Consider the following 22510-nt stretch of genomic DNA (forward strand, 5'->3'; position numbering starts at 1 on the left):
TTGAATTTAGAGCCACAGTGACTTCAGCAAATTTGTTCCATTAATTATTCTCCATGTTATAGAAGTTACTGTTTTGTGATCAATCCACTTAACAGTGAAAAGCGAATTTTACTTTTTTTATTTTTACATTTCTTTTTCCGACTCTAAGCAAAGTCATGCTATTTTTAATTTTAATTTAAGGAGTAAATGTAGTAATGAAGATAGAAAATTAAACTAACTGAAAATATGATTGTAGAAACTACGAAAAATATAGTCCCACCTGCTGAACTATATTTTTCGTAGTTTCTACAATCATATTTTCAGTTAGTTTAATTTTCTATCTTCATTACTACATTTACTCCTTAAATTAAAATTTATTTTTACATATATAAATTCATCGTATTCGGCAAAGTTATAGCAAATTCCATAAGAAACAACTTTGTCGAAGACACTATACTTCTATCTACCTATTTGAATGGACTTATGTGGAGTTTTCTACAGATTGTCACTAAAAATCAGTTTTTTTAATATAACTTTTAGTAGTGATTTTCTACAATTTTTCAATGTTCAATTACATTGTTTGCTATAACAAAATAAACAATTTCTTCAAAGGGAATGTAATTCTATCTCACATATTTTTTTAGTTATTGAAAAAATGATTTTGGAGCCATAGTGTCTTCAGCAAAGTTGTTTTGTTAATTATTCTGCATTCTATGAAAGTTCTCCCAGATGGTCTTGAGGTACGATGCTGGCTCAACAAGCCAGTCGTCGTAGGTTCGAGTCTCGGCTCGGGAAAGACTATTAGTGTCAGTAGGATCGTAGCGCTAGCCCCGCAATTGTCCTGTACACTAAACAGTAGGCTGCAAAGTCTGTGTATAACAAACAGAAGGTCAGAAGGAATGCCCCTTGAAATCATTTTTTTATATAACATTATATAGTGATTTTCTGAAATTTTTCAATGTTCTACAATATTTTTCAGTATAATAAAACACATGGGTTCACCGAAGGAAGTTTATTTTTTTTTTTTTTCTTCACATAACATTTATTTGACACGGCACAAATACAATTTAATGTTTAACGGCGCCAATTATATCTGATGACTTAAAAACTAAAGCAAATTTTTTATCCTCGCTGCCGACTACGAGCTGAAATTAAGTCTAACTTAAAACTAGCATGGGATTTCCAATCAGTGTTTTGTTGTTCAATGGTCGTCTGATAATCGTCGAATGGCATGTATGGATTCGTTCTGCTGGGCCACGATGTCGTGAGTTGGGACAGAGGCTCGTAGTCCTTGGGTCCTGGTTCTATTGTGCGGGGTCTGGTTGCTGGTTTTGTGCTTAAGGTTCATACGTGTTCTTGTCGTTTTGTTGGGTGTAGACGGAGAGGAACGGGACTAGACTGGGGCGTGGATGGATTTCAGGAAAACGTATATAAGGGACATGTAGGATAGATCACGGCTCGCCAAGACATCACGAACAGGAACAGCCGGCTGTCTACCCTCGGCCTGCAGGGAAGCTATTAATTTAGACCTGGCGTCACGGTGTACAGGGCATGACCAAACCACATGCTCTATGTCGTGATAACCTTCACCACAGGCACAGATACCACTTTCCCCGAGCCCAACACGACGGAGGAGCGCGTCAAATCTATAGTGATTGGACATAAGCCGGGACATCACGCAAATGAAATCCCGACCTACATCCAACCCCTTGAACCACGGGTTCGTCGATACTTTGGGGATTATGGAATGTAACCACCTTCCCAATTCCCCTCTGGTCCAAGCATTTTGCCAACTGATGATCGTATTCTGACGTACAAGTGCGAAAAATTCATTAAAGGCAATTGGTCTTTCATAAATATCACCGTTTGTTGCGCCCACCTTAGCCAAAGAGTCCGCTTTCTCATTACCCGGTATCGAGCAGTGAGAAGGGACCCACGCTAAGGTAATCTGAGTAGATTTTTCGGATAAAGCACTCAGATGTTCCCGTATTTTCCCCAGGAAATACGGAGAGTGCTTAACATCTTTCATCGATCGGAGAGCCTCAATGGAACTGAGACTGTCCGTAAAGATGAAATAATGGTCCGTGGGCATTTTTTCGATAATCCCTAGGGTGTACTGAATTGCAGCTAATTCTGCGACGTAAACAGAAGCAGGATTATCGAGCTTATGGGAGACGGTTAAATTGTTATTGAAGATACCGAAGCCAGTGGACCCATCAAGAAGTGATCCGTCAGTGTAATACATATTGTCGCAGTTGATGTTTCGATATTTATTGGAAAAAATTTTAGGGATCTGCTGCACGCGTAAATGATCCGGGATTCCACGAGTTTCTTCTATCATGGATGTATCGAAAAACACAGTAGAATCAGAAGTATTTGATAAGTCGACACGATTTGGAATATTCGAAGAAGGGTTAATATTTTGGGACATGTGATTGAAATACAATGTCATAAAACGGGTTTGAGAATTAAGTTCGATTAACCTTTCAAAATTTTCAATCACGGGACGGTTCAAGACCTCACATTTGATTAGAATACGAGAAGACAGGCTCCAGAAGCGGTTTTTCAATGGTAGTACTCCAGCTAAAACCTCCAAACTCATCGTATGGGTCGACTGCATGCAACCTAAGGCGATACGCAAACAACGATATTGTATTCGCTCCAGTTTGATCAAATGTGTGTTTGCTGCGGAGCGGAAGCAGAAACACCCGTATTCAATAACAGACAATATCGTTGTTTGGTAAAGCCTTATAAGGTCTCCTGGATGGGCTCCCCACCATTGTCCGGTTATTGTACGAAGAAAATTCACTCTTTGTTGACATTTTTTCATCAGATACCTCACGTGACAACCCCAGGTGCCTTTAGAGTCGAACCAGACACCAAGATATTTGTGTACCAAAACCTGAGAAATCGTTTTACCCATTAATTGTGTTTGAAGCTGAGCAGGTTCATGCTTCCTAGAAAAAACTACTATCTCAGTCTTCTCCGGAGAGAATTCGATACCTAGCTGTAAAGCCCAAGCAGACAAATTGTCCAAGGTATCTTGCAATGGTCCTTGCAAATCGGCAGCTTTGGCTCCTGTAACAGAGATTACACTGTCGTCTGCAAGTTGTCTTATCGTGCATGAATTTGCCAGACATTCGTCGATGTCATTTACATAAAAGTTGTAAAGAAGGGGGCTTAAACATGAGCCCTGGGGAAGACCCATGTAGCTAATGCGAAAAGTTGCCAAATCGCCATGCGTAAAATGCATGTGCTTTTCGGACAACAAATTGTGCAAAAAATTGTTCAAAATTGGAGAAAATCCTTGTCGGTGAAGTTTACCCGAAAGAATGTCAATAGAAACGGAATCAAAAGCCCCCTTAATGTCCAAGAACGCAGACGCCATTTGTTCTTTACGAGCATACGCCAGCTGAATATCTGTTGAAAGCAACGCAAGACAATCATTCGTCCCTTTGGCACGGCGGAAGCCAAATTGAGTTTCTGATAGTAGACCATTTGATTCGACCCAGTGGTCTAAACGACGGAGTATCATTTTTTCCATCAATTTCCGGATACAGGATAGCATTGCAATCGGCCTATAAGAGTTGTGATTAGAAGCTGGTTTCCCTGGTTTTTGGATGGCGATCACCTTCACTTGCCTCCAATCCTGCGGTACAATGTTTTGCTCCAGGAACTTATTGAACAAGTTCAACAAGCGCCTCTTGGCATTGCCGGGTAGATTCTTCAACAAGTTGAATTTGATTCTATCTAATCCAGGCGCGTTATTGTTACAGGACAGGAGGGCAACTGAAAATTCTGCCATCGTAAAAGGTGATTCTATCGCGTCGTGGCCCGGAGACGCATCGCGAACAATATTTTGCTCAGGAACAGAGTCCGGACATACTTTCCTGGCAAAATCAAATATCCACCTACTTGAAGACTCCTCGCTTTCGTTGACCGTTACGCGATTCCGCATTCTTTGGGCTGTGTTCCAAAGAGTGCTCATCGATGTCTCCCTCGACGTCTCGTTCACGAACCGACGCCAATATCCACGTTTCTTTGCTTTAGCCAAGCTTTTAAGCTTGGTATCAAGCTCCGAATACCGTAAATAGTCGCCAGGTATACCTCCCGTCTGGTAGGCCTTAAACGCGTCGGATCTTTGCGTGTAGACATCGGAGCACTCTTGGTCCCACCACGGAGTGGGAGGCCGTTCTTTGACCGTTACGCCGGGATATTTCTTCGTTTGGGCTTGCAACGCGGCGTCGAGAATCAAGCCCGCGAGGAGGTTGTATTCTTCAAGTGGTGAATGATGTTGAATCGACTCGACCGCTTTTGAAATCATTTCCTCGTATAACTTCCAATCGACATTTCGTGTGAGGTCATACGGAATGTCAATTGGTCGCATGCGAGTTGACCCGTTAGTAATTGAAATAAGAATAGGCAGATGGTCGCTACCGTGAGGATCGAGGATTACCTTCCATGTGCAATCCAACCGTAGCGACGTCGAACATAAGGATAGATCCAAAGCGCTTGGGCGCGCTGGAGGTTTCGGGATACGTGTCATTTCACCGTTGTTTAAAATAGTCATGTCGAAGTCATCGCAAAGGTTATAGATTAAAGAGGAGCGGTTATCATTGTATGGGGAACCCCAAGCCACGCCATGAGAGTTGAAGTCTCCCAAAATCAAACGTGGCGAGGGAAGAAGTTCTATTAAATCAAAGAGCAGCCGTTGCCCAACCTGTGCTCTGGGGGGAATATATATTGAGGCAATACAAAGCTCTTTACCTTGTATTGTCATTTGACATGCGACAACTTCGATGCCTGGAATCGAGGGGAGGTTAATACGATAGAAAGAATAGCAATTTTTAATCCCTAAAAGTACTCCTCCATATGGGGTGTCTCGATCAAGGCGAATAATATTAAAATCATGGAAGTTGAGATCAATATTTGAAGAAAGCCAAGTTTCACAAAGGGAAAATGCATCGCATTTGTTTTTATTTATCAAAACTTTAAACGAATCAATTTTTGGTAAAATACTTCTACAATTCCACTGTAAGACAGAGATAGAATCCTTCATATACGCAGTTGAATTAGGCATCGAAGGATACAATCGCTGCAAGGAGAGGCCATTGGGCAGTCAACTGCTTCAAAAATGATCTAACTGTTGGGAGGAATGCTGTAAGAAAAATTTTAATTGGATCGGGTACATTGAAAGTTTCAAAAATCCAGTCCACAATGTCAGAAAATTTCACTAATCCAGAGTTTGTTTCATCAACTGGGAGTGTAAAAGGAGCAACAGGGGTTTTAGATGTTCCTGGCAGTGCTGGGAACTCCTTCTGGGACTTTAAATTTGCCAGCCCAGGAGGAGTTTGCTTCGGTTTTTCCGCAGCACTGTTTGGTTTGTTTGTAACTTTCATTTCACTTTGAGAAATCTTAGGACCTTTTCTGGGAAGTTTAGGAGAGGAAATATTTTTCCTCTTTCTAGACTCCCCAGGATTGGCGTAAGATGCTCCCGCTGGTGAATCGTCAGAATCGGTTTCATCAGAGGACAACAGATCGAAGGGGTTCGAAGTAACGGGAGAAGTGGTAACGGTCTTCTTCAGCATGTCAGCGTAGGAACGCTTTGAACGCTCTTTGAGAGACCGTTTTATTTTATCCCTGCGCTGCATGTACACCGCACATGTCGAGAGCTCATGCAGATTTTCTCCGCAGTGAATACACTTTTCAGCGTTAACACTGCAAGAATCTTCCGCATGAGACTCCCCACACTTGCCACAACGTGCCTTATTGCAGCAGTAGGCGGCTGTATGGCCTAACTGCTTGCAATTCAGGCAGTTCATGACGCGGGGCACGTAGAGCCTCACAGGGAGACGAACCCGGTGGATCGAGACGTGGCTTGGTAGTGCAGACCCGGCGAACGTAACTCGAAACGAGTCTGACGGAGTGTATACTGCTTTGCCACCGATGATCGATGCTGACCGCAATTGCTTGCAGTCGAGCACCTTTACTTCGGGACACGTTTTGTTCTTAAAGCACCCTTTGGCACTTTGCAGTATACACTCGACGGACAGACTCGAATCGGTTATGACACCGTCGATCTCCACGTCTCGTGCGGGTATGTAAACGCGATACTCGCGTGTGAAGAGCTCAGAGCAAGCTATATCGTTGGCCTCTTTCAGGTTACCGACCACGACACGGAGCTTGTTAGGCCGGACCTTGGAAATTTCGGTCACGCCCTTGTACTCCTTCGTCAGGTCTTTAGAAATCTGCAAGAGGTTCAACTTTTTCGATTTCGGTCCTGCCTTTGGCCGAAAATAAACAGTATAGCTGCCCTGGGCTCCGTCTGGGTAAAGCCTGGGGCGAGGGGGGACTGAAGAATGAACAGGGGAGGGGGTAACAGAAGGGTCAGGGTCAGAGGGGTTCGGGGATGGTGGCGCGGGAGGCGAGGGATCTACATCCATCGCGCTAAGTCTAGCGCACTAGCGCTGACAAGAACACGTACCTTTTTATTTCTCCCTTCCAGTAAGGTTGGTTGTCCGATCGTTCGAAGTAGCAGCCGTTACAGCCAGCAGCACCAATACAGCAGCACCAAACAGCCACCAGCAGCGAGCCAGGTGTGAGATCACTCCACACAGCGATACAACTCGCTGACACTGATGGCTTCTTCTTTTTCCCCGTTTGTGTCTCGTCCACTGCTGTAGCACAATCCAGCCAGCAGCCAAATCGGCTTACGCACCAGCTGGCAGTCACGATGCGAAACAGTTGCACAAAGGCACGACCTTGAACCCGGATTTATTTCACTTGACCAGGCAAACAATGCCAACACTTGTTCACACGTCTTTTGTTTTATACTCTATCGGACCGATCACCAAACACGTCCAGTACTGATGCGTGTTCGGCACAGAATGAAGTTTATTTTTATCTCTTAAAATTATTTACTTGTTTGTTTGTCGACTGTAGCGGTTAATTTTGTAGATTTATCGGCTTAATCAGTCCGTGTATAGAAGCAAAAACGATTTTTTGTTTCTTAATCCGACAGTTGAGATAAAGTCACCGGAACTGTCGGATGAAGAAACAAAAAATCGTTTTTGCTTCTATACACGGACTGATTAAGCCGATAAATCTACAAAATATAATTATTTAGTTATTGAAGATTTCTGTTAAAATAGTGCACCCATTTACTTACAGATATAAACACAGGAGACAGCGAGAGACAAATGCTTATATCCAAATTGAATGATGTTTTAGTTATACTTTAATATAGAAATGGTTTAGTCTGCAAATACTTGCAGATTTCGGAGATATTTGTTAGTAAATTAATGCATTGTTTTGATAAAAATCGTCAATAACCAGAGAAATATGTGAGATGAAAATAAACTTTCTTCGCGGACATTGTTTGTTTTGTTATAGCAAACAACATTCTAGAACATTGAAAAATGTTGGAAAGTCACTACTAAAGGTTATATTGAAAAAACTGATTTTTAGTGACAATCTGTAGAAAACTCCGCATAAGTCCATTTAAATAGGTAGATAGAAATATGGCGGCTTGCACAAAGTTGTTTCTCATAAAATGTGCTACCACTTTGCCGAAGACGATGAATTTTTATGTGCAAAAATGAAAAAAGTAAAATTCGCTTTTCACTGTTAAGTGAATTAATCACAAAACTGTAACTTCTATAACATGGAGAATAATTATTGGAACAACTTTACTGAAGACACTGTGGCTCTAAAATCAAATTTTTTGGGTCAAAATAATTTCGGTCACGTTTTTGCAGCTTTGGAAACAGTGTGAGCAGGTTAACACATTGTTTGAAAGCAGGCTGCTTCAAACTTTTTGAAAAAGCTCTACCTTCGAGACATCAAATTAGTCTAAGTTCATGGAAGCAAACATTTTTTGACCTGTTGGGACGGGAGACTCTGTCAACTTTTTTTTCTGGTACTGTTATAGAGAATTATACAGCAAATGATTGATATCTATTCATGTTATTTGTGCTGGACATGCTCGCATATCCGCGTTTGGTAAATTTGTCCTTGAAAATTTTTACCAATTTTTCCCGTCGAGCATCAAAATAATAGTGTTAACTAGCGTATTGAAAAATTGTCCAAAATTTTGTCTATCCAACAATATATTGGTTATTGTTATCCATAGACAGACAGGCAGACGTTATGCTGTTATCATTTGAAATCTGACGGAACATTTGCCTGTTTCATTTCCAAATTTACTGAATGTAGCCCCGAAAAGAAAACAAAGACGTAGTCTCACGTCAAAAAAGGGAAATAGTGTTCTGCTGAGTTGTACAAAATATAGGAGAAAAGGTCGCAGCAATACCTATCTCTTGGTTTAGGTGCATATTTGTGAAGTTTTTTAAGAAGGGCCCTCGCAAAACAGCTCTCCAGCATAACTTTCTCAATAAACCATAACTTTATTAATAACTGCATTGAGTTCGAGGTTCAAGTATATCTCGTATAGGTAAAAGCCACTCTACCGATGCCGGTCGTACCGGTTGATATTATCGGAAAAATCTCTGGCCGAGTCAATTAACCTATCGCGGTTCACTTTGGCACGCTACTTGCGCGCGTTGGTGTGATTTTTTTCAATAACTATTGGTAAATTTGTTTACCCCCATTTGATGCACTAATTGCCCCGGTGTCCATCGATGCTGCGAGCTCAAAACATCCCGGATGCTCAAACGCTTCGGTAACCCACAGCCGCCATACCCACTCACCTTTGGACTGTAGAGTAGCGCGTTTGATTCGATAGCTTTTCATCATTAATTTCGCAAATATTTCTACTTTATTTATGCATCCGGTTGGATGCGGCCCGTTTGTGCTGTAATTAATTAGAGAAATGTAAACACATTCGGACCAGTGTACGATTCATTTGAATGTATTCAGGTGTGTCCTTTACGATTAGTTGGATATCTTAGCGTTGCATTGCATGTACATCGAAATAGGATTGCAAGTACGAAATATTTTTAATTTTACTTGGTAGGTATAGGCTTGTTTCAGCATGAAAAGTAAATCTTATCATACAAGTTGTAAGTCGGCATTCACAATTTGTGCTACATTCCAAACATGCTGGTTTTTACGCAATACATTACCGAGATTGTAGGCTTGAAAGACAAAATGTGCATATCACTCGCCATTATCGTATTTTTGATAACAATGTCGCTTGTGTTTCGGATTATTCTCATGATTAATGGTACGTGCCGAGAAAAGTAGCAGAAGTTCAACTGTGGAATGCCTGATAAATGGGATGCGATGAGAACTTCCGGTTGGCAGAGTCGGAACAATTGGATGGTACACAGGAAAAATTTTGGGAACTGTGTCAGCAACTTTTTTTTCTCATCTACTCGGAAGGTCATCACACTCGTATATTATCACCTCTGCACACGTAACGAGTGAATGTTGAAAGTCTGCCAAATTGAAACGAATTTCAATCGGGCCTCGTTTATCTGAGCTCTGAGCTCTGGGCAAACTGTCTACCACTATTTCTTAGCACGTGAAGCTCTCACCGATGAAAGGCGGTGAAAGACGATGCTCATATTTTTATTTCGTGGTGAACGTTTATGTCATTGTTATACTCGCTGATTTATTTTTCATTAAAGTCTAAATCTAATATCATTATATTGGCTATATAAAAACAGCATTGAACGACAACCTTTCGTTTCACATCCCATCTTCAGTGCAACAACAGTGGAAAAATCTCTGTTCGCGAAAAGATTGGCTTGGATGGTGTAAAAAAACAACAACAGTTTTATGATATTCAAACCACGCTATCAAATTTCGATTACTTCCACGCCATTCAATTTAACCTTCGCTTCGGATCGGCACGTTGGAACAATAACAGCGGTGCGGAATCTGGGTCATCACATCTTGCTGCCTCTACAGCAGTGAGTGGCTCTGGATGTTGGTTGGCGAAAAGGGCAAACTATTATTTTTTTGTTGCATTGAGCATCTTGTGTTCTAAATAAACTGTCTTGCACTTATGTCCTGTCGCAACCAACCAGCCATCAGTCGATAGTCTAGATTGTGCTGAAGGTGGTGAACATTTTTGAAAGAAGCAAATTAGAATCATATTACTGTGAAATTCAATAACAGATTTTCACGTACAATACCAATCCTAGCTAAGTTAAAAATGCGAAACGTAAACTAAACTGGAAATGTTTATCCACCAATTTGGCTCTGAATCTTAAATTTCAACTCATTACTCCAACCACAGGAGAAGTTTATCTGAATCAACTAAATCAAATAGAGAAATTCACAGAAACCAACACGAAAATCAATATAAATTTTCCCTAAATAAATATGTAAAATTGAAATTATTGTGTTATACGTATCAATATTAACAACTCCGTTTAAAACACTCTGGTCGTTAACTACAGAAATTTACCAAAAATAGCGTAAATAGCTTATGTACACATGGTCCAGACTCCAGAATACAAAGATAACAGCGTAAATGGGAACCCCCCGCCTCGGATTTTCGGGTAGACTTGATCCCTCAAATAAGACAATAAATATCAACAAATATAATAAAATATACCCAACCACAATCAAAACTAATGCTGCCAGAAGAGTAGCGTTTTCCATTTTGAAATTTCAGTATATTTATGCATATATTGGTAAACCCACTTTCAGAAGTGAATGTGGCCGCTCTTCATTTACTGATTTGTCTATAAGCCACGTCGCACTACGTCAAGGTTCTGTTTTATCGCAGAAAAAATTCTTTGTTGAACTATTTGTAACGTTGAATTAGTCCACGTGTAAATTGAATGGCTCTTGAGTGTTTACGTAATTTATGAATGACTGTAATCCAACATAAATCATAAAACGACAGGTTTTTCAATAGTATACCCAAATGAGGGATCAAGTCTTCCCTAGTCTGAGTTTTTTTGAATTCTTGTATGTTTTGCAAAAACGCTTGTTACTTTTTTAAAGCAAAATAAATTTCATTTTGAAAGTGTTTTCTTACAAATATAATGAAAATAAGAAAAAAATCCAGAAAAAAAAATAATACTGAAAACAAGAAAAAGAGCCAAATTTAGTCCAAAAAATTAAAATTACTTTAAAAAGGCAGTTGAGATCAAAAACGAATATATTAACAGAGTAAGAAAATTTACAGATAATTTACAAATGGAAGTCGATTGTCAACTCTATAAATCTTTCACATACATATTATCACACGCATTTCAACCTCTAAATTTAGAAACCAGAATAACTCCGAATTCAGCTGGAACCGCTTCAAAATTTTGCACCTGCAAAAATATAAGTGCATGATCTCAAAATGACCAAAAGTGTCAAAAAAAAACATAGCAAACAAAACGGCTTAAAATACCAAAAAAAGGCAGAAATTGCCTTAAACTGGACAAGAATAAGCTGCTTTTCAATAAGTCTCGAAAAACTTCATAACATCTACAGGGTGTTCAATAAGTTCGAATACAACCTTTCGTCGTTTCATGGTGCGCACCTACAGCACCATGAGCATTCTGTGTATTGGTGTTGGTGTCTTCTTTAACCTCATAAATAGGTTAACCGACGCGTGTGATGTCGACTTGCTGACATTTGTTGTTTGTTTACAGTGCACGACGAAAGAGTACCGCGACGTCGCAGTGAAGTTGTTTGCAGAACGCTGGACAGGAGTCCGTGTTTTCTGAAGAGAAACTCCTTGTTTAAACACAGTGTCTAAAATGATCAGCTGAGTGGTCGGAAAGGACTGGAATCAGGGCGACATTAATAACTACTAAAGGTTGCCTCCTAGATGAACGATGTCTTCTCAAGTGTTGATCCTGAAATTATTGGCCATCTTTTGGTAAAGGCTATATAGTTCAAAACTTCACCGCTAGGGCGGAGCTGTCGTTAACTTATCAAGGAAACAAAATAGAAGGATACTGTCTAAAGGTAATTTATAGAAAATATTATTTTGAGAAACTCTTCCTTGGACATGAAGTTAGTACATGATGTATTTTTTGAGAAATTCAGCGATTAATCCCAAAAAACATGATATATGGTTACCTATAACATGTCGAAGACAACATTCCAAAAATATCGAATTTCACAAGCCAGATATATCAAACAAAGTTTAGGTAAGCGTAACGGCTATCATGATTTGAGTAGTTCGAATTTTAATTACATGAGTGGCGCTCTAAGCTAACACTGCTTGCTTAAAAAATGGCCACTGGCGTGTCGCACGATCGTTTTTGTTTTTGATATTGTGAATGTCTCGGCGAAAATTGCCCACAAAACATTCATGTTCCTGTCTCTATGAACACGAGGGAACGTTCTAGTCTTTGAATGAGCGCGGGTAACGGCGGGGATACTATGTAAAATGCAACTTAAAGTTGGAATGCCACGTATTTTATCATACTTATTTTGTGGAGTGCTTATTTCCATAAAACAACTTTAAAAAGGATACCTGAAGTTGTAAGAATGCTGGAGTAAGGCCATATAATAGATTCGAAACCATTGTAAAATTCATTACTACTTCTGCATTCTGTAATAAATCACCTTGGTAAACAACATGGAACAGAGAAGTTGTGAGTACACAAAAAGCCTGCTTTTTCAACTAAGTTAATTGCATGACAACAACAATAATCCGAAGATTCTGATGCATTTTCACATAGTTCAAACCTTGCAAAAATGATTCCCGAAGAGTGCCTGCTCAATGCATTAAATTGAAAAATTGACTTTTTTTCAACTACACTGAATTCTTTTTTCACGCGGTCGTTTTCATGTGATTTTATTTTACACTATTTCTTTTACACGTGACGGATAATTTTATCGGAACGACGCGATCTTTTTTTACACGATTCGTCCAAATTTCGCGTCTTTCTTTACGCGATTCATTTTTTGCGCGGACGCATTAATCGCGTAAAAAAAGAATCCAGTGTATTTGCAGTTCCAGACCACTGTGGGGGGGGGGGGAGCGTTGTTGGCCAGTATTCCCCCGTATCACATCCCGCGTTTCCAAAGCGCAGCGTCGGTGTTGATTAAGGGGCGTTTCTAAGCGTGGGAAGCTCCTACTGGTGTTTATCGACAAAAAAGGTGAAAATCATGCCGCGTACTATAAGACCGATGTTCAGGATGTGGCCTCGGCACCTCGGGACTTCTACGAGAAGGATCATTACGTCATTCAACAGGACGGTGTACTGGTTCACACGGGGAATATCGTCCAAGCGTGGTATCAGAGAATTTGACTAATTTTCTCGATAAAACTTTGTAGACTCCCAGCTCCCCGAATCTTAATCCCCTGGACTTTTATAGTCGTACATGCTGGCCAAGCAGAGGGAACATGCTGTGAGCATTATGGACAAATTTAAAAAGTTTACACTGGATTCTGTTTTTACCCGATTGATGTGTCCGCGCAAAAAAAAAGAATCGCGTAAAAAAAGTCGGGTAATTTTGAACAAATTGTGTACTGAAAATATACACTACGGTCGCTTTTTACGCGAGTTTTTTTTTACGCGGATTCCGGAATTTACGCGTTTTTTTTTCGCGGATTCCTGAATTTACGCGGTTTTTTAACGCGGACTCCGGAATTTACGCGGCATGTATCCCTCGCGTAAAAAGCGACTTCAGTGTATTGTAGTTTATTCCACGAAAACGTTTTGATAAAGTTATCCGTCATGTGTAAAAAATTCATTAAAAATAAAATCACGTGAAAAACAATCGCGTAAAAAAAGAATTCAGTGTATTTCCAAGATCTGGGACGAGATACCGATGGACCAGGTGCGTGCCGCGAGCGACTTTTCTAAAGAACGTCTCAAGCTCGTACAGCACAGGGGGTGTGTGCTCTTAACTAGTATGTCGTAAAGGTTCTCAATAAACACTGCTTCAATAAAAAACTATTTGGGAAGGAATATCTTGTATTTTCTTTTTCAGCACATATTTGAGGTGTATTCGAACTTACTGAGCACCCTGTATATAAGCTAGGAAAGACATAAAAAAAGTTCAAACTTAACTGTAGTACTCCTGAAAACTAATAAAACAAGAAGAACAAAAGAATAAAAAATGCACCCTGAAAAAATTGGGAACACTTCACAAGCTTTGAATAACAAACCAAAAAAAAAGAAAATGCGGTTTGAAAAAATAGAGTATTCTCAAACATATCTCCAACAGAACGACTAGAAAATTACATAATCAAAATTCTCCTAAAATGACTGAAAACCTCAAAAAGCGAGAAGGCCACAACAGAAATACATTTCAAGTTTACTAAAAACCCGTTCGAATGAACATTCGAATGAACCTCTAAAATCAGTAACTCAGCTAAAAAATCGATCCCAATTAATATCTAATAACTTGAGCAAGTAACAATAAACCCAGGAAAAAAAATTCCAAAAAAAAACTTAATCAAACTCATTTTAAAATGCACAAATACTTTCGTAAAAAGCTTTTTTATTGGTGTTGGTATCATAAATTACAAGTTTCAATTTATACTAAATCTTCAAATTAAATCTAAATTATTTACCAAAAGCCCGTCTGAAGAACTTTATTTAGTTCCATCGCATACTTCTTAGAATATAATTAAATACAAACAATGATGCATTCTTGTAGTGGATTATTATGTTATACGCTATCGCTATTGATGCTAGCCAGAAATCTGTTTTTAATTATTTGTTCCCTTGTGCTTTATACATATTTAATCCTCAAGTAGCGTTTTCTACTTCCACCTTCAATTTGTCTTTGACAAATATTTCTACTCATATCCACACTTTTTTTTACTTTTGTACAATATATCATTGTTTGCAAGTAAGGAATAATACCATTTAGGAGTTCATATAGTTTCGGTTTTGAATCAAAATTCATTTGTGCGCATATTTTCCAGTCACACAGTCACACTGAGGGAAATACTGTTGCTTTCTCTGCCATCAAATTACCATAAATCAAAGAGGCTGTATTTTAGTATTAAAAGTTTATGAATTCAATTGCGACATCAATCTACGTGCTAGTATAAATTGATAAACTATGTGTTTTTGTTCTGCATTAGGATTACAATGAAACTTTTTAATGAATTTTGCCTTCGGCCTTTTTCCCGCATCTACTAACCCAAGCCACTTTTCACCAGGGATATATCAAATTGAGCAGATCGAACTTTGAAAACTTGTGATTCCCAGAAGTTCCTTATTTCATCTCAATGATGTTTTTCTGAAACAGAAATTCGTCCTATATACAACAACTTGGCTAGGATAAACGTATTAAATAGCCATTTTTTTGTACAAAATTCAAATTTCTTGCACCAATTGAATTTAGCTCGCTTGAAACATCTGAAAACACTTCGAAATGCTTGAAAGGATGAAAAGGAAAAAATTCTGATCGATAACGGATAACGGATAAGGTTTTTCAGGTTTTAGTGTATCACTTACAAGTTTATTAATTAGCTTGATTTGTCAACAAGCACGAAGAAATAATAATAATGCCTAACGAATTGCAGTAATCGTGCTTAAAAAAGCAAGTTTATCTATACACAGACATCGCAGCCGACTGTTTAGTGTACAGGACAATTGCGGGGCTAGCGCTACGATCCTACTGACACTAACAGCCTCTCCCGAGCCGAGACTCGAACCTACGACGACTGGCTTGTTAGGACAGCATCGCACAATGGTCGGCAAATTAAGATTTTTGGACAAAATTAATTTTTTGGTGTCAAATTATTGGTTTTCTACTGTAGATGATTTTGTCATTAGAGAAAAGTGTTGTAGTGACAAGGGGTTGTCCATAAACCACGTGGATTGAGGCAAATCTTATTATTTTTCAAATTATGTAATAAAAAAATCGTCGTTGTGTACAAACAAAAAATTATACTAATTCTACGTTTTCTTGATGTGTTTTGGACCAAATTCGTACGATATAAGATGAATTTCGTTGATCAAACACCCGAAAATTCAAAATTTCCATGAAAAGTGAAAAACTTTTATTCAACTTTTTCTACAAAAACGCACAATTTCCGCAAACTTTTAACATTGATTCTTGGAGAGCACAAGCTGGGCTTTAAGGCACACTATCAGGAACTGTGCTTACCCTTACACTTACATTTAATGTTTTCAAAGGTCAAAATTAGAAAAATTTCGCATATTTTCTATGTAGCCTGCGGCAGACTCTGTTGGGTTAAAATCAATTATTCAACTATCTCTTACTCTACTTAATTTTTGAGATAGGTAACTCTGTTTATTTATTTATTTATTATTTATTTATTTATTACGTCAAGCAAATGTAGACTACAGTTATAACAATACAATGTTTTCTTATATTTTATAAATTATTTCCAGTAGTTAGTCATTTTCTGATTTGATTTCTGCCCATAGTGAAATGAAGCATTGAAAGTTCGCGGCGTTCTTTCAGTGCTTGTATGTCTATAAGCATGCAGCGTGCTTCATATGATGGTAAGGGAAATGCTGTCCAATTTAGCTTACGAAGCGCGTACAAAAGAAATTGTTTTTGGACAGATTCAATGCGTTCTTCATGTGTTACAATATAAGGATTCCATACAATGCTACAGTATTCCATAATTGGTCGGATGTATGTAATAAATAATAGTTTGATTGTATATGGGCCGAAGCGTTTTATAAAACATACTATTTACTTTATTGATTATTGTGTTATAATGTTCTATGAATGTGAGTTTGGAGTCTTTTTCCACTTTTCCACTGGTTGGTTTCCTAAGAAAATGTCTGTTGGTGGTGTTACTGTTTTTCTGCTAAAGGCTATTGAATTACATTCTTTAATGTTGAGTTGCAATAGACTTTTGTTGCACCAAGTGTAGAATGCATTAATTTCATTCTGAAATATTTCGAAGTCTTCTGCATTGATTATTTCTATAAAGAGCTTCATGTCGTCAGCAGATACAAGCACATGTATTGATTTAAGAAGTAAGGAAATGTCATTCACGTATAATATAAAAAGAAGAGGGCCCAGGTGAGAACCTTGAGGAACCCCGGAAGGAGACGTTTTTCAACATGAGCCGTGCTATGTATCAAGATTTCATTGAGAAATTATGAAAATATAGATCAAAAACTACAAAATGATGTGCTCAAAACATCCTGAATATGAAATTCGCATTTTGGTAATTTTGGCCGCTCCTTTCTATGGGGACCGTCTTATGTGCATCTTACTTCGAGACCATCTGCTATTTGCTGTAATCGTGCTATTTGCCCCAAAAAATGTTTTCTTTAATAAACCATTTTCCAACATAAAATATCAGTAGAATAAACTTTACTGATAATAATCCATAGCGAAAGGTGGGTAACATCTCTTGAGCAGAGTATTTGAACAATACTGAACGACAAAGCTCCGGCTGTCAGATGGTCAATGAAAAAGGACATCGTTTCGATTGTGGCAATGTCGTACTAAACTGATTAAGCTCGTTAACCTTTCAGAGCAGCAACCCAGCCTGTCTCTTATCTCTCTCCCTCTCAACAGCTTCATCATTCCAGCAGTGGACGTATTGTAAATCTTGATTAATGGCTGTCGGCAGTCATTGACCGGAGCGCGCTGCGGAAATCGAATGGTAATGTTTCCCATGGTGGCTCCAAGCTCTGAATCCGTCTGTTTGGCAACATCATATAAAAGGGAGTGATATTTTTCCACTACTGTCTTCATCAACCACTTCGTCTTCGGATGGAAAAGTCTTGTTAACGAGCACAATTTCATGACAATAACGTGTGACTTTTATTCTCAGACAACTCCGTTTTCCGTGCAAAAATACCATCGACGAAGCTGCTCGAAAGGGAGGATATAGGTACAGGACAATGAAACTTTCCGAAAGAGTGCAGAATAGCGTCTAGTCACTCTTTTATTACCGAAACCAACGTACTCGAAAGGACCACAGTTGGTCCCACTTCCCGACATCGAAAGGCCATAATCCTTCCAAAAACGAACAACCAATAGACAGTCTCTCCGCTTTATGGGAGGATTAGAGGGCCTGACTAATCTCACAGATCCTGAGCATCAGCAAATTTGATTTATCGTTTTAATTAGCCACTTTTGCCACTGCTGCGCTTCCGCTCGATTTTCTCCGGTAAGACAGAAAATGACAGGTCATTGCGTGTGCACAGAAGAGGAATGGATTTGAACTATCACTGAGACCGAAAAGAAAAGGGATCAACCGATTGACGTCATCCAGTTTTGCGTCTCGCGGAGATACGAGAGGGGGAAAAAATGTTATGTCACCCGTCGCCTCGCATCAGCGTCCGGAAATGTGTAGGAATCCATTTATTTCGCCCCGTCTTCCTGTGGCGAATGCTTGCCTAGGAAAGGGGAAAATTGTTACAATAGATTTGGGAATGTCGATTTAGATGATTCAGGATTGCGTGCTTTATTGTTTACCAGCAATTACTTATTGGGAAAATATAGTTGAAGGTAATATTGTGAGAAATGTGTTTTATGAATGGTAGTTTCCTTGAACTTGGCAAGACTGTGTGACTTGTTACATAACCGTGTGCTAGATTCCCGTTTCAATAAATCCTCCATTATTGTGGAACATTATTGTCGGTAGAGTTTCAGTTATTAAATATTATAGATTACAGATACCCACCGAGCCCAAATATTTTTACCATCACCGAACTGGATCAAGGATACGAATTAGTGATCGTGAGCTTTTTCCCAATCGAAGTAAATAGTAACATTCGGTCATTAGACCCAATTTTCTCGGTGTTTCCACTTTGCTAACCCCCGATTTTTCAGTAGCTACGCGTTATATAACGACGAGCTGTAAACCTGGTGATATTTGAAAAAAAAAACTCATGAATTCGAAACAGACTGCGTCAATAATGAAAAACTGCTCTAACTTTGAGCAAGTTGCTGTTGAATACAGTGTAATCTATGCAGAGATTATCAAAACGCTGATGTCAATGAATTTTTAAGTCAACAGAGCTCTCCAACCATACAGTCAGTGTATTGTTTGAAGACGTTAAATTCAATCAATACTAGATTTGAAAAAATATACTCATTTTATTTGTGAAGCAATATATTCAAATGAGAAAGCCAAACAAGGTGTAGCAAATCTCCGGAACCACCAACTCAATGTAAACAAAAGCTACGATATGAACGATTCCGATTCCGTAACAAAACACAATCAGCAGTTCAATGAATGGAAACTTTTGACTGCTTGGAACGGGTGCTAGTAGGGAACCAGTGCGGGGGACAAGGCGGAGGCTCGGATAGCTCATCAGTTCGTGGGAGTTTTGTGACCAGCTGTCCGCTCCAGTGTGAGCGGTGTGGTTCTCAGCCGTTATTGGAGGGAAAAGTTTTGTTTTTTTTTGTTTCGTTTCAGCGGCTGAATCACGCTCAGTAGGTTGAGGTTGGTGCGAGACAACTGAGAGGATGCTTGGGAACATTTTAATTAAATTTCCATCCCTTAAACATTGCTTCACGAAGCGTGATTGTTGTTCACATTTTCGTGTCTTATATTGAGCAAATGTTGGTCTTACTGTTTATCCATTGTGATGGAAATTTTGGAGGGAGGGATGAATACATGCTGTTCTAGATTATAGTTAATCATCATTTGTCTAGCAGTAAACGAAACGAATAAATTCTAATTTTAAAATTCTGTTCAGTCAAAATTTTAATACTGTGTCCAGTCATCGTTACAAAGTATGCTCATTTATCAGAAACACCGGGATGCTGTACTTTGAAACTCCTCTCCTTGCTATAACCACTTTTTTAACACGTATCGTGTCGTAAATCGATTTGTTCAGAAATTATTTTCCAATTTAGCAACCACTTCCTGCACCAGCAAATTGCTGTTTAAACAGTTGTTGTTCTCTCTCTTTTTCTCTCCACAGTGCTTCTCAACAAACACAAACCTTTCCCCAGCTGAAAAGGATGCCGGAATTGGGTGGCCTGATATACAACTCTAGCAAGCGTATTTATTCCGTCGGAAGTCGTTCTACGGTCGTGTGTGGCAAATAGTGGCACATTGTGACCAGCAGCCTGAGTCGAACAAAACTGCCCGGCTTGGCGGAGGTTGTTGTCAGGTGGACAGACATTGCTTTTGCCACCCGATGAAGATGTCATCCTCACACTCCGCGACCAACGACGGCGGGACGTCGAACAGTAATGCACACCGGAAAGGGCACAGGTGAGTTTCATATTTATTATTTTTACAATTATATTTCGTGTCAAGATATCGTAACAGTTGAAACTGTTTAGGCGTTATTTTTGTGTTACCACTTCAATCAGAACATAATATTTGTACGCATTTCATATGAAGCCAAATGTACCCGAACTGGTGATTTTAGAACTATCGAAACTACATTTGTTGTCGATAATTAAACGCTGCTAATTCCTAATCAAACTGCCAGCAGCAATTTCATTACAAATGGATTCGAAAGCGCGGAAATCGCACGTGTAATTAGTGTTGGTCAGCTATCATTAAAATACGGCTGACGATCCATTCGAAATGCAAACGGTGATGGGTTCTGCGCGAGAGAATAGTTTTCCATTCTGGTCGTCGAATTAATTGCATGTTCTGAATCACACGGTCAATGGCTTTTTAAACGACGACGGTATCGTGAAGAAGAAGAAGAACAGTCGGCTTGAAGGCAACAGCGAACCGCACCAACCGTGCATTTTAGTAGAGTTGATGACTATCTAAATTGGGTGTCCCCCGTGGTGGCCGCTCGATTGTACGCTCGCGACCGAGAGACCGACTGTTCATAACGATGCTATTTGTGATTTGGGTTGGTTAGCGCAGCGGCCGCGAAGGTCGTCGCCGTCAGTAGCAAATTAAATTCTATGTTATCAACAGGAAACAAACAAGCGAACACATGCGTGGAATGCCGCTATAAGTTTACTGCCGCATCTCACGAGAAATGAATTTACCTGCAGAATAAATCCAGGGAACAGTGAAAGTATAAAGGCTTAATATTTTACTTTGTGCAACAGTAAATTAAAGTATCTCCTTAATAGGATATACCACAACAGTTTACTTAACTTCCTAATAATAAACTTTGAACAAATTCAAATCCAGAAAAGATGAAGGGCGATTTTAAGATATGTGTGTTGAAACGATTTTCAGGGTTGAAATTTGCCATACATCTTCCACAGGAAGCTGGTTATTCATTATCTTATTCATTATCACACGCGATTGCTATTTGTGTCTTATTGAAACAAAAATCTATTGCTGCAGACGAAGTCTTCCAACAGCTAATTTCTAGAGCCATAAATTACTTACCAGTAGGTAAAAATACAATGCAATCGCTTGATTGGCCAAATTTCCCGGCAGTACAGAATTTTCATGTCGTTTGAAACAAACATAAGGTTTTCGGACAAGATACAAGGTTTGGCAAAAATATTACAGAGTTGACGAATGAGGGATCGAGGCCTCGATCACGTTGACATCTACATTAATTAATTGGTATGATATACAGGGGACTATAAACGTCAACATTTTGCCTACCAATCAACAATTCAGTACGGCGTCAATATTTCATTTCAAATGCTTACAAAACCTATCTTATTCATTGAAAGTGCACATTGTACTGAAAACAAATGTTGAGTTCTTGTTTTTTTTTCATCTAAAACGATATTTATTCGAGAATAAGTTTACCGACCATTTTTTGACGTTTACTCTATTGCACTAGTTTTAGGGCAAACCAACCAGAAAGTGGGTACCAGAAACGCTGGTACCAGAATGAATGAGTGGTAGATGGAAAATGTATGGAGTTTGACAGCCACAAGAGCCCCTTGATGATGAACGGCATAGAAAACTTTACCCAGGAACAAATTGCTTTCCCAACCTTTACTTTTTTACCAAACTTGTTATCAATTATTGACGTGTCTGCCTCGTCAATATTTTTCAAGCGCTTGATTTCGGTTGCTTTTTTTACACATCGTCAAATTGTTCTTGACACGCTAGACGTTGAATTGGCGGATTCACAACTTTTAGGTCACATCGCGTGGAGGTGTCGTTTTTTTGCCTCACAAAAGCGTTCTTGATTTAGATTCCAATGTGGGTTCATCAGTCTTTTTGCGTCTAATTTGCGGCTTGTCCTCGAAGAAAACCTTCTTCTCGTACCTTTTGATTGCACAACGCAGCAGTCCCCGAATATCTGCCAGCTTTCCGACGTGTTTAAGTTATTCCTTAAACTCGTGGTCCCTTTTTGTTCAATTGTTTTGGAAATCTGAATTTTTACCAACTTTTTTAACAAAACTTAATCATTTTTTTTATCTACAATGCGGAAAACTTTATTAATAATCGAAAAATAATAACACGCTTGTCATCAATTTTCGTCCACATAAGAAAACAAACGGCCCTTTTCAAAGCCTCAGGGAATAACGATTTGTGGAGTCCTACGTCAATAATGCGGTCTTGTCCTAGATAAAACCTGTAATTTTTTAAAAATAATTTTTTTTTTCTAACTCTCTGTATGCCTGAAGAGCACTGGGTACTGAAATGCCACTGCGACATTCTTGCTGATTGTCTTTTGTGGCGGGCCCCGATTGCTGTGCACAGGTTACGGATTGCTCGTACTCATTGATGGAGTAGAACTGTTTTGTTGTAAACCTGTACCCCAATTAGGTACAACATAGTTGATGAAACTAATTACCTGTTTGG

The 22510-nt window shown here is 39.1% G+C and overlaps 1 protein-coding gene across 3 annotated transcripts in view; it reads left to right on the forward strand.

The window, feature by feature from the left end:
- The window catches only part of LOC129727354 (solute carrier organic anion transporter family member 5A1), a 142476-nt gene that overhangs the window by 82819 nt on the left and 37147 nt on the right, over positions 1-22510 (forward strand). For all 3 annotated transcript variants that reach the window (XM_055685115.1, XM_055685117.1, XM_055685116.1), the window contains exon 3: positions 19737-20032. In XM_055685115.1, the coding sequence (XP_055541090.1) occupies positions 19956-20032 (77 nt within the window). In that variant the 5' untranslated portion in view covers positions 19737-19955. The remainder of the gene's footprint in view (positions 1-19736; positions 20033-22510) is intronic.

The sequence above is a fragment of the Wyeomyia smithii genome, chromosome 3 (assembly GCF_029784165.1).
Source record: "Wyeomyia smithii strain HCP4-BCI-WySm-NY-G18 chromosome 3, ASM2978416v1, whole genome shotgun sequence".
Lineage (NCBI taxonomy): Eukaryota > Metazoa > Arthropoda > Insecta > Diptera > Culicidae > Wyeomyia > Wyeomyia smithii.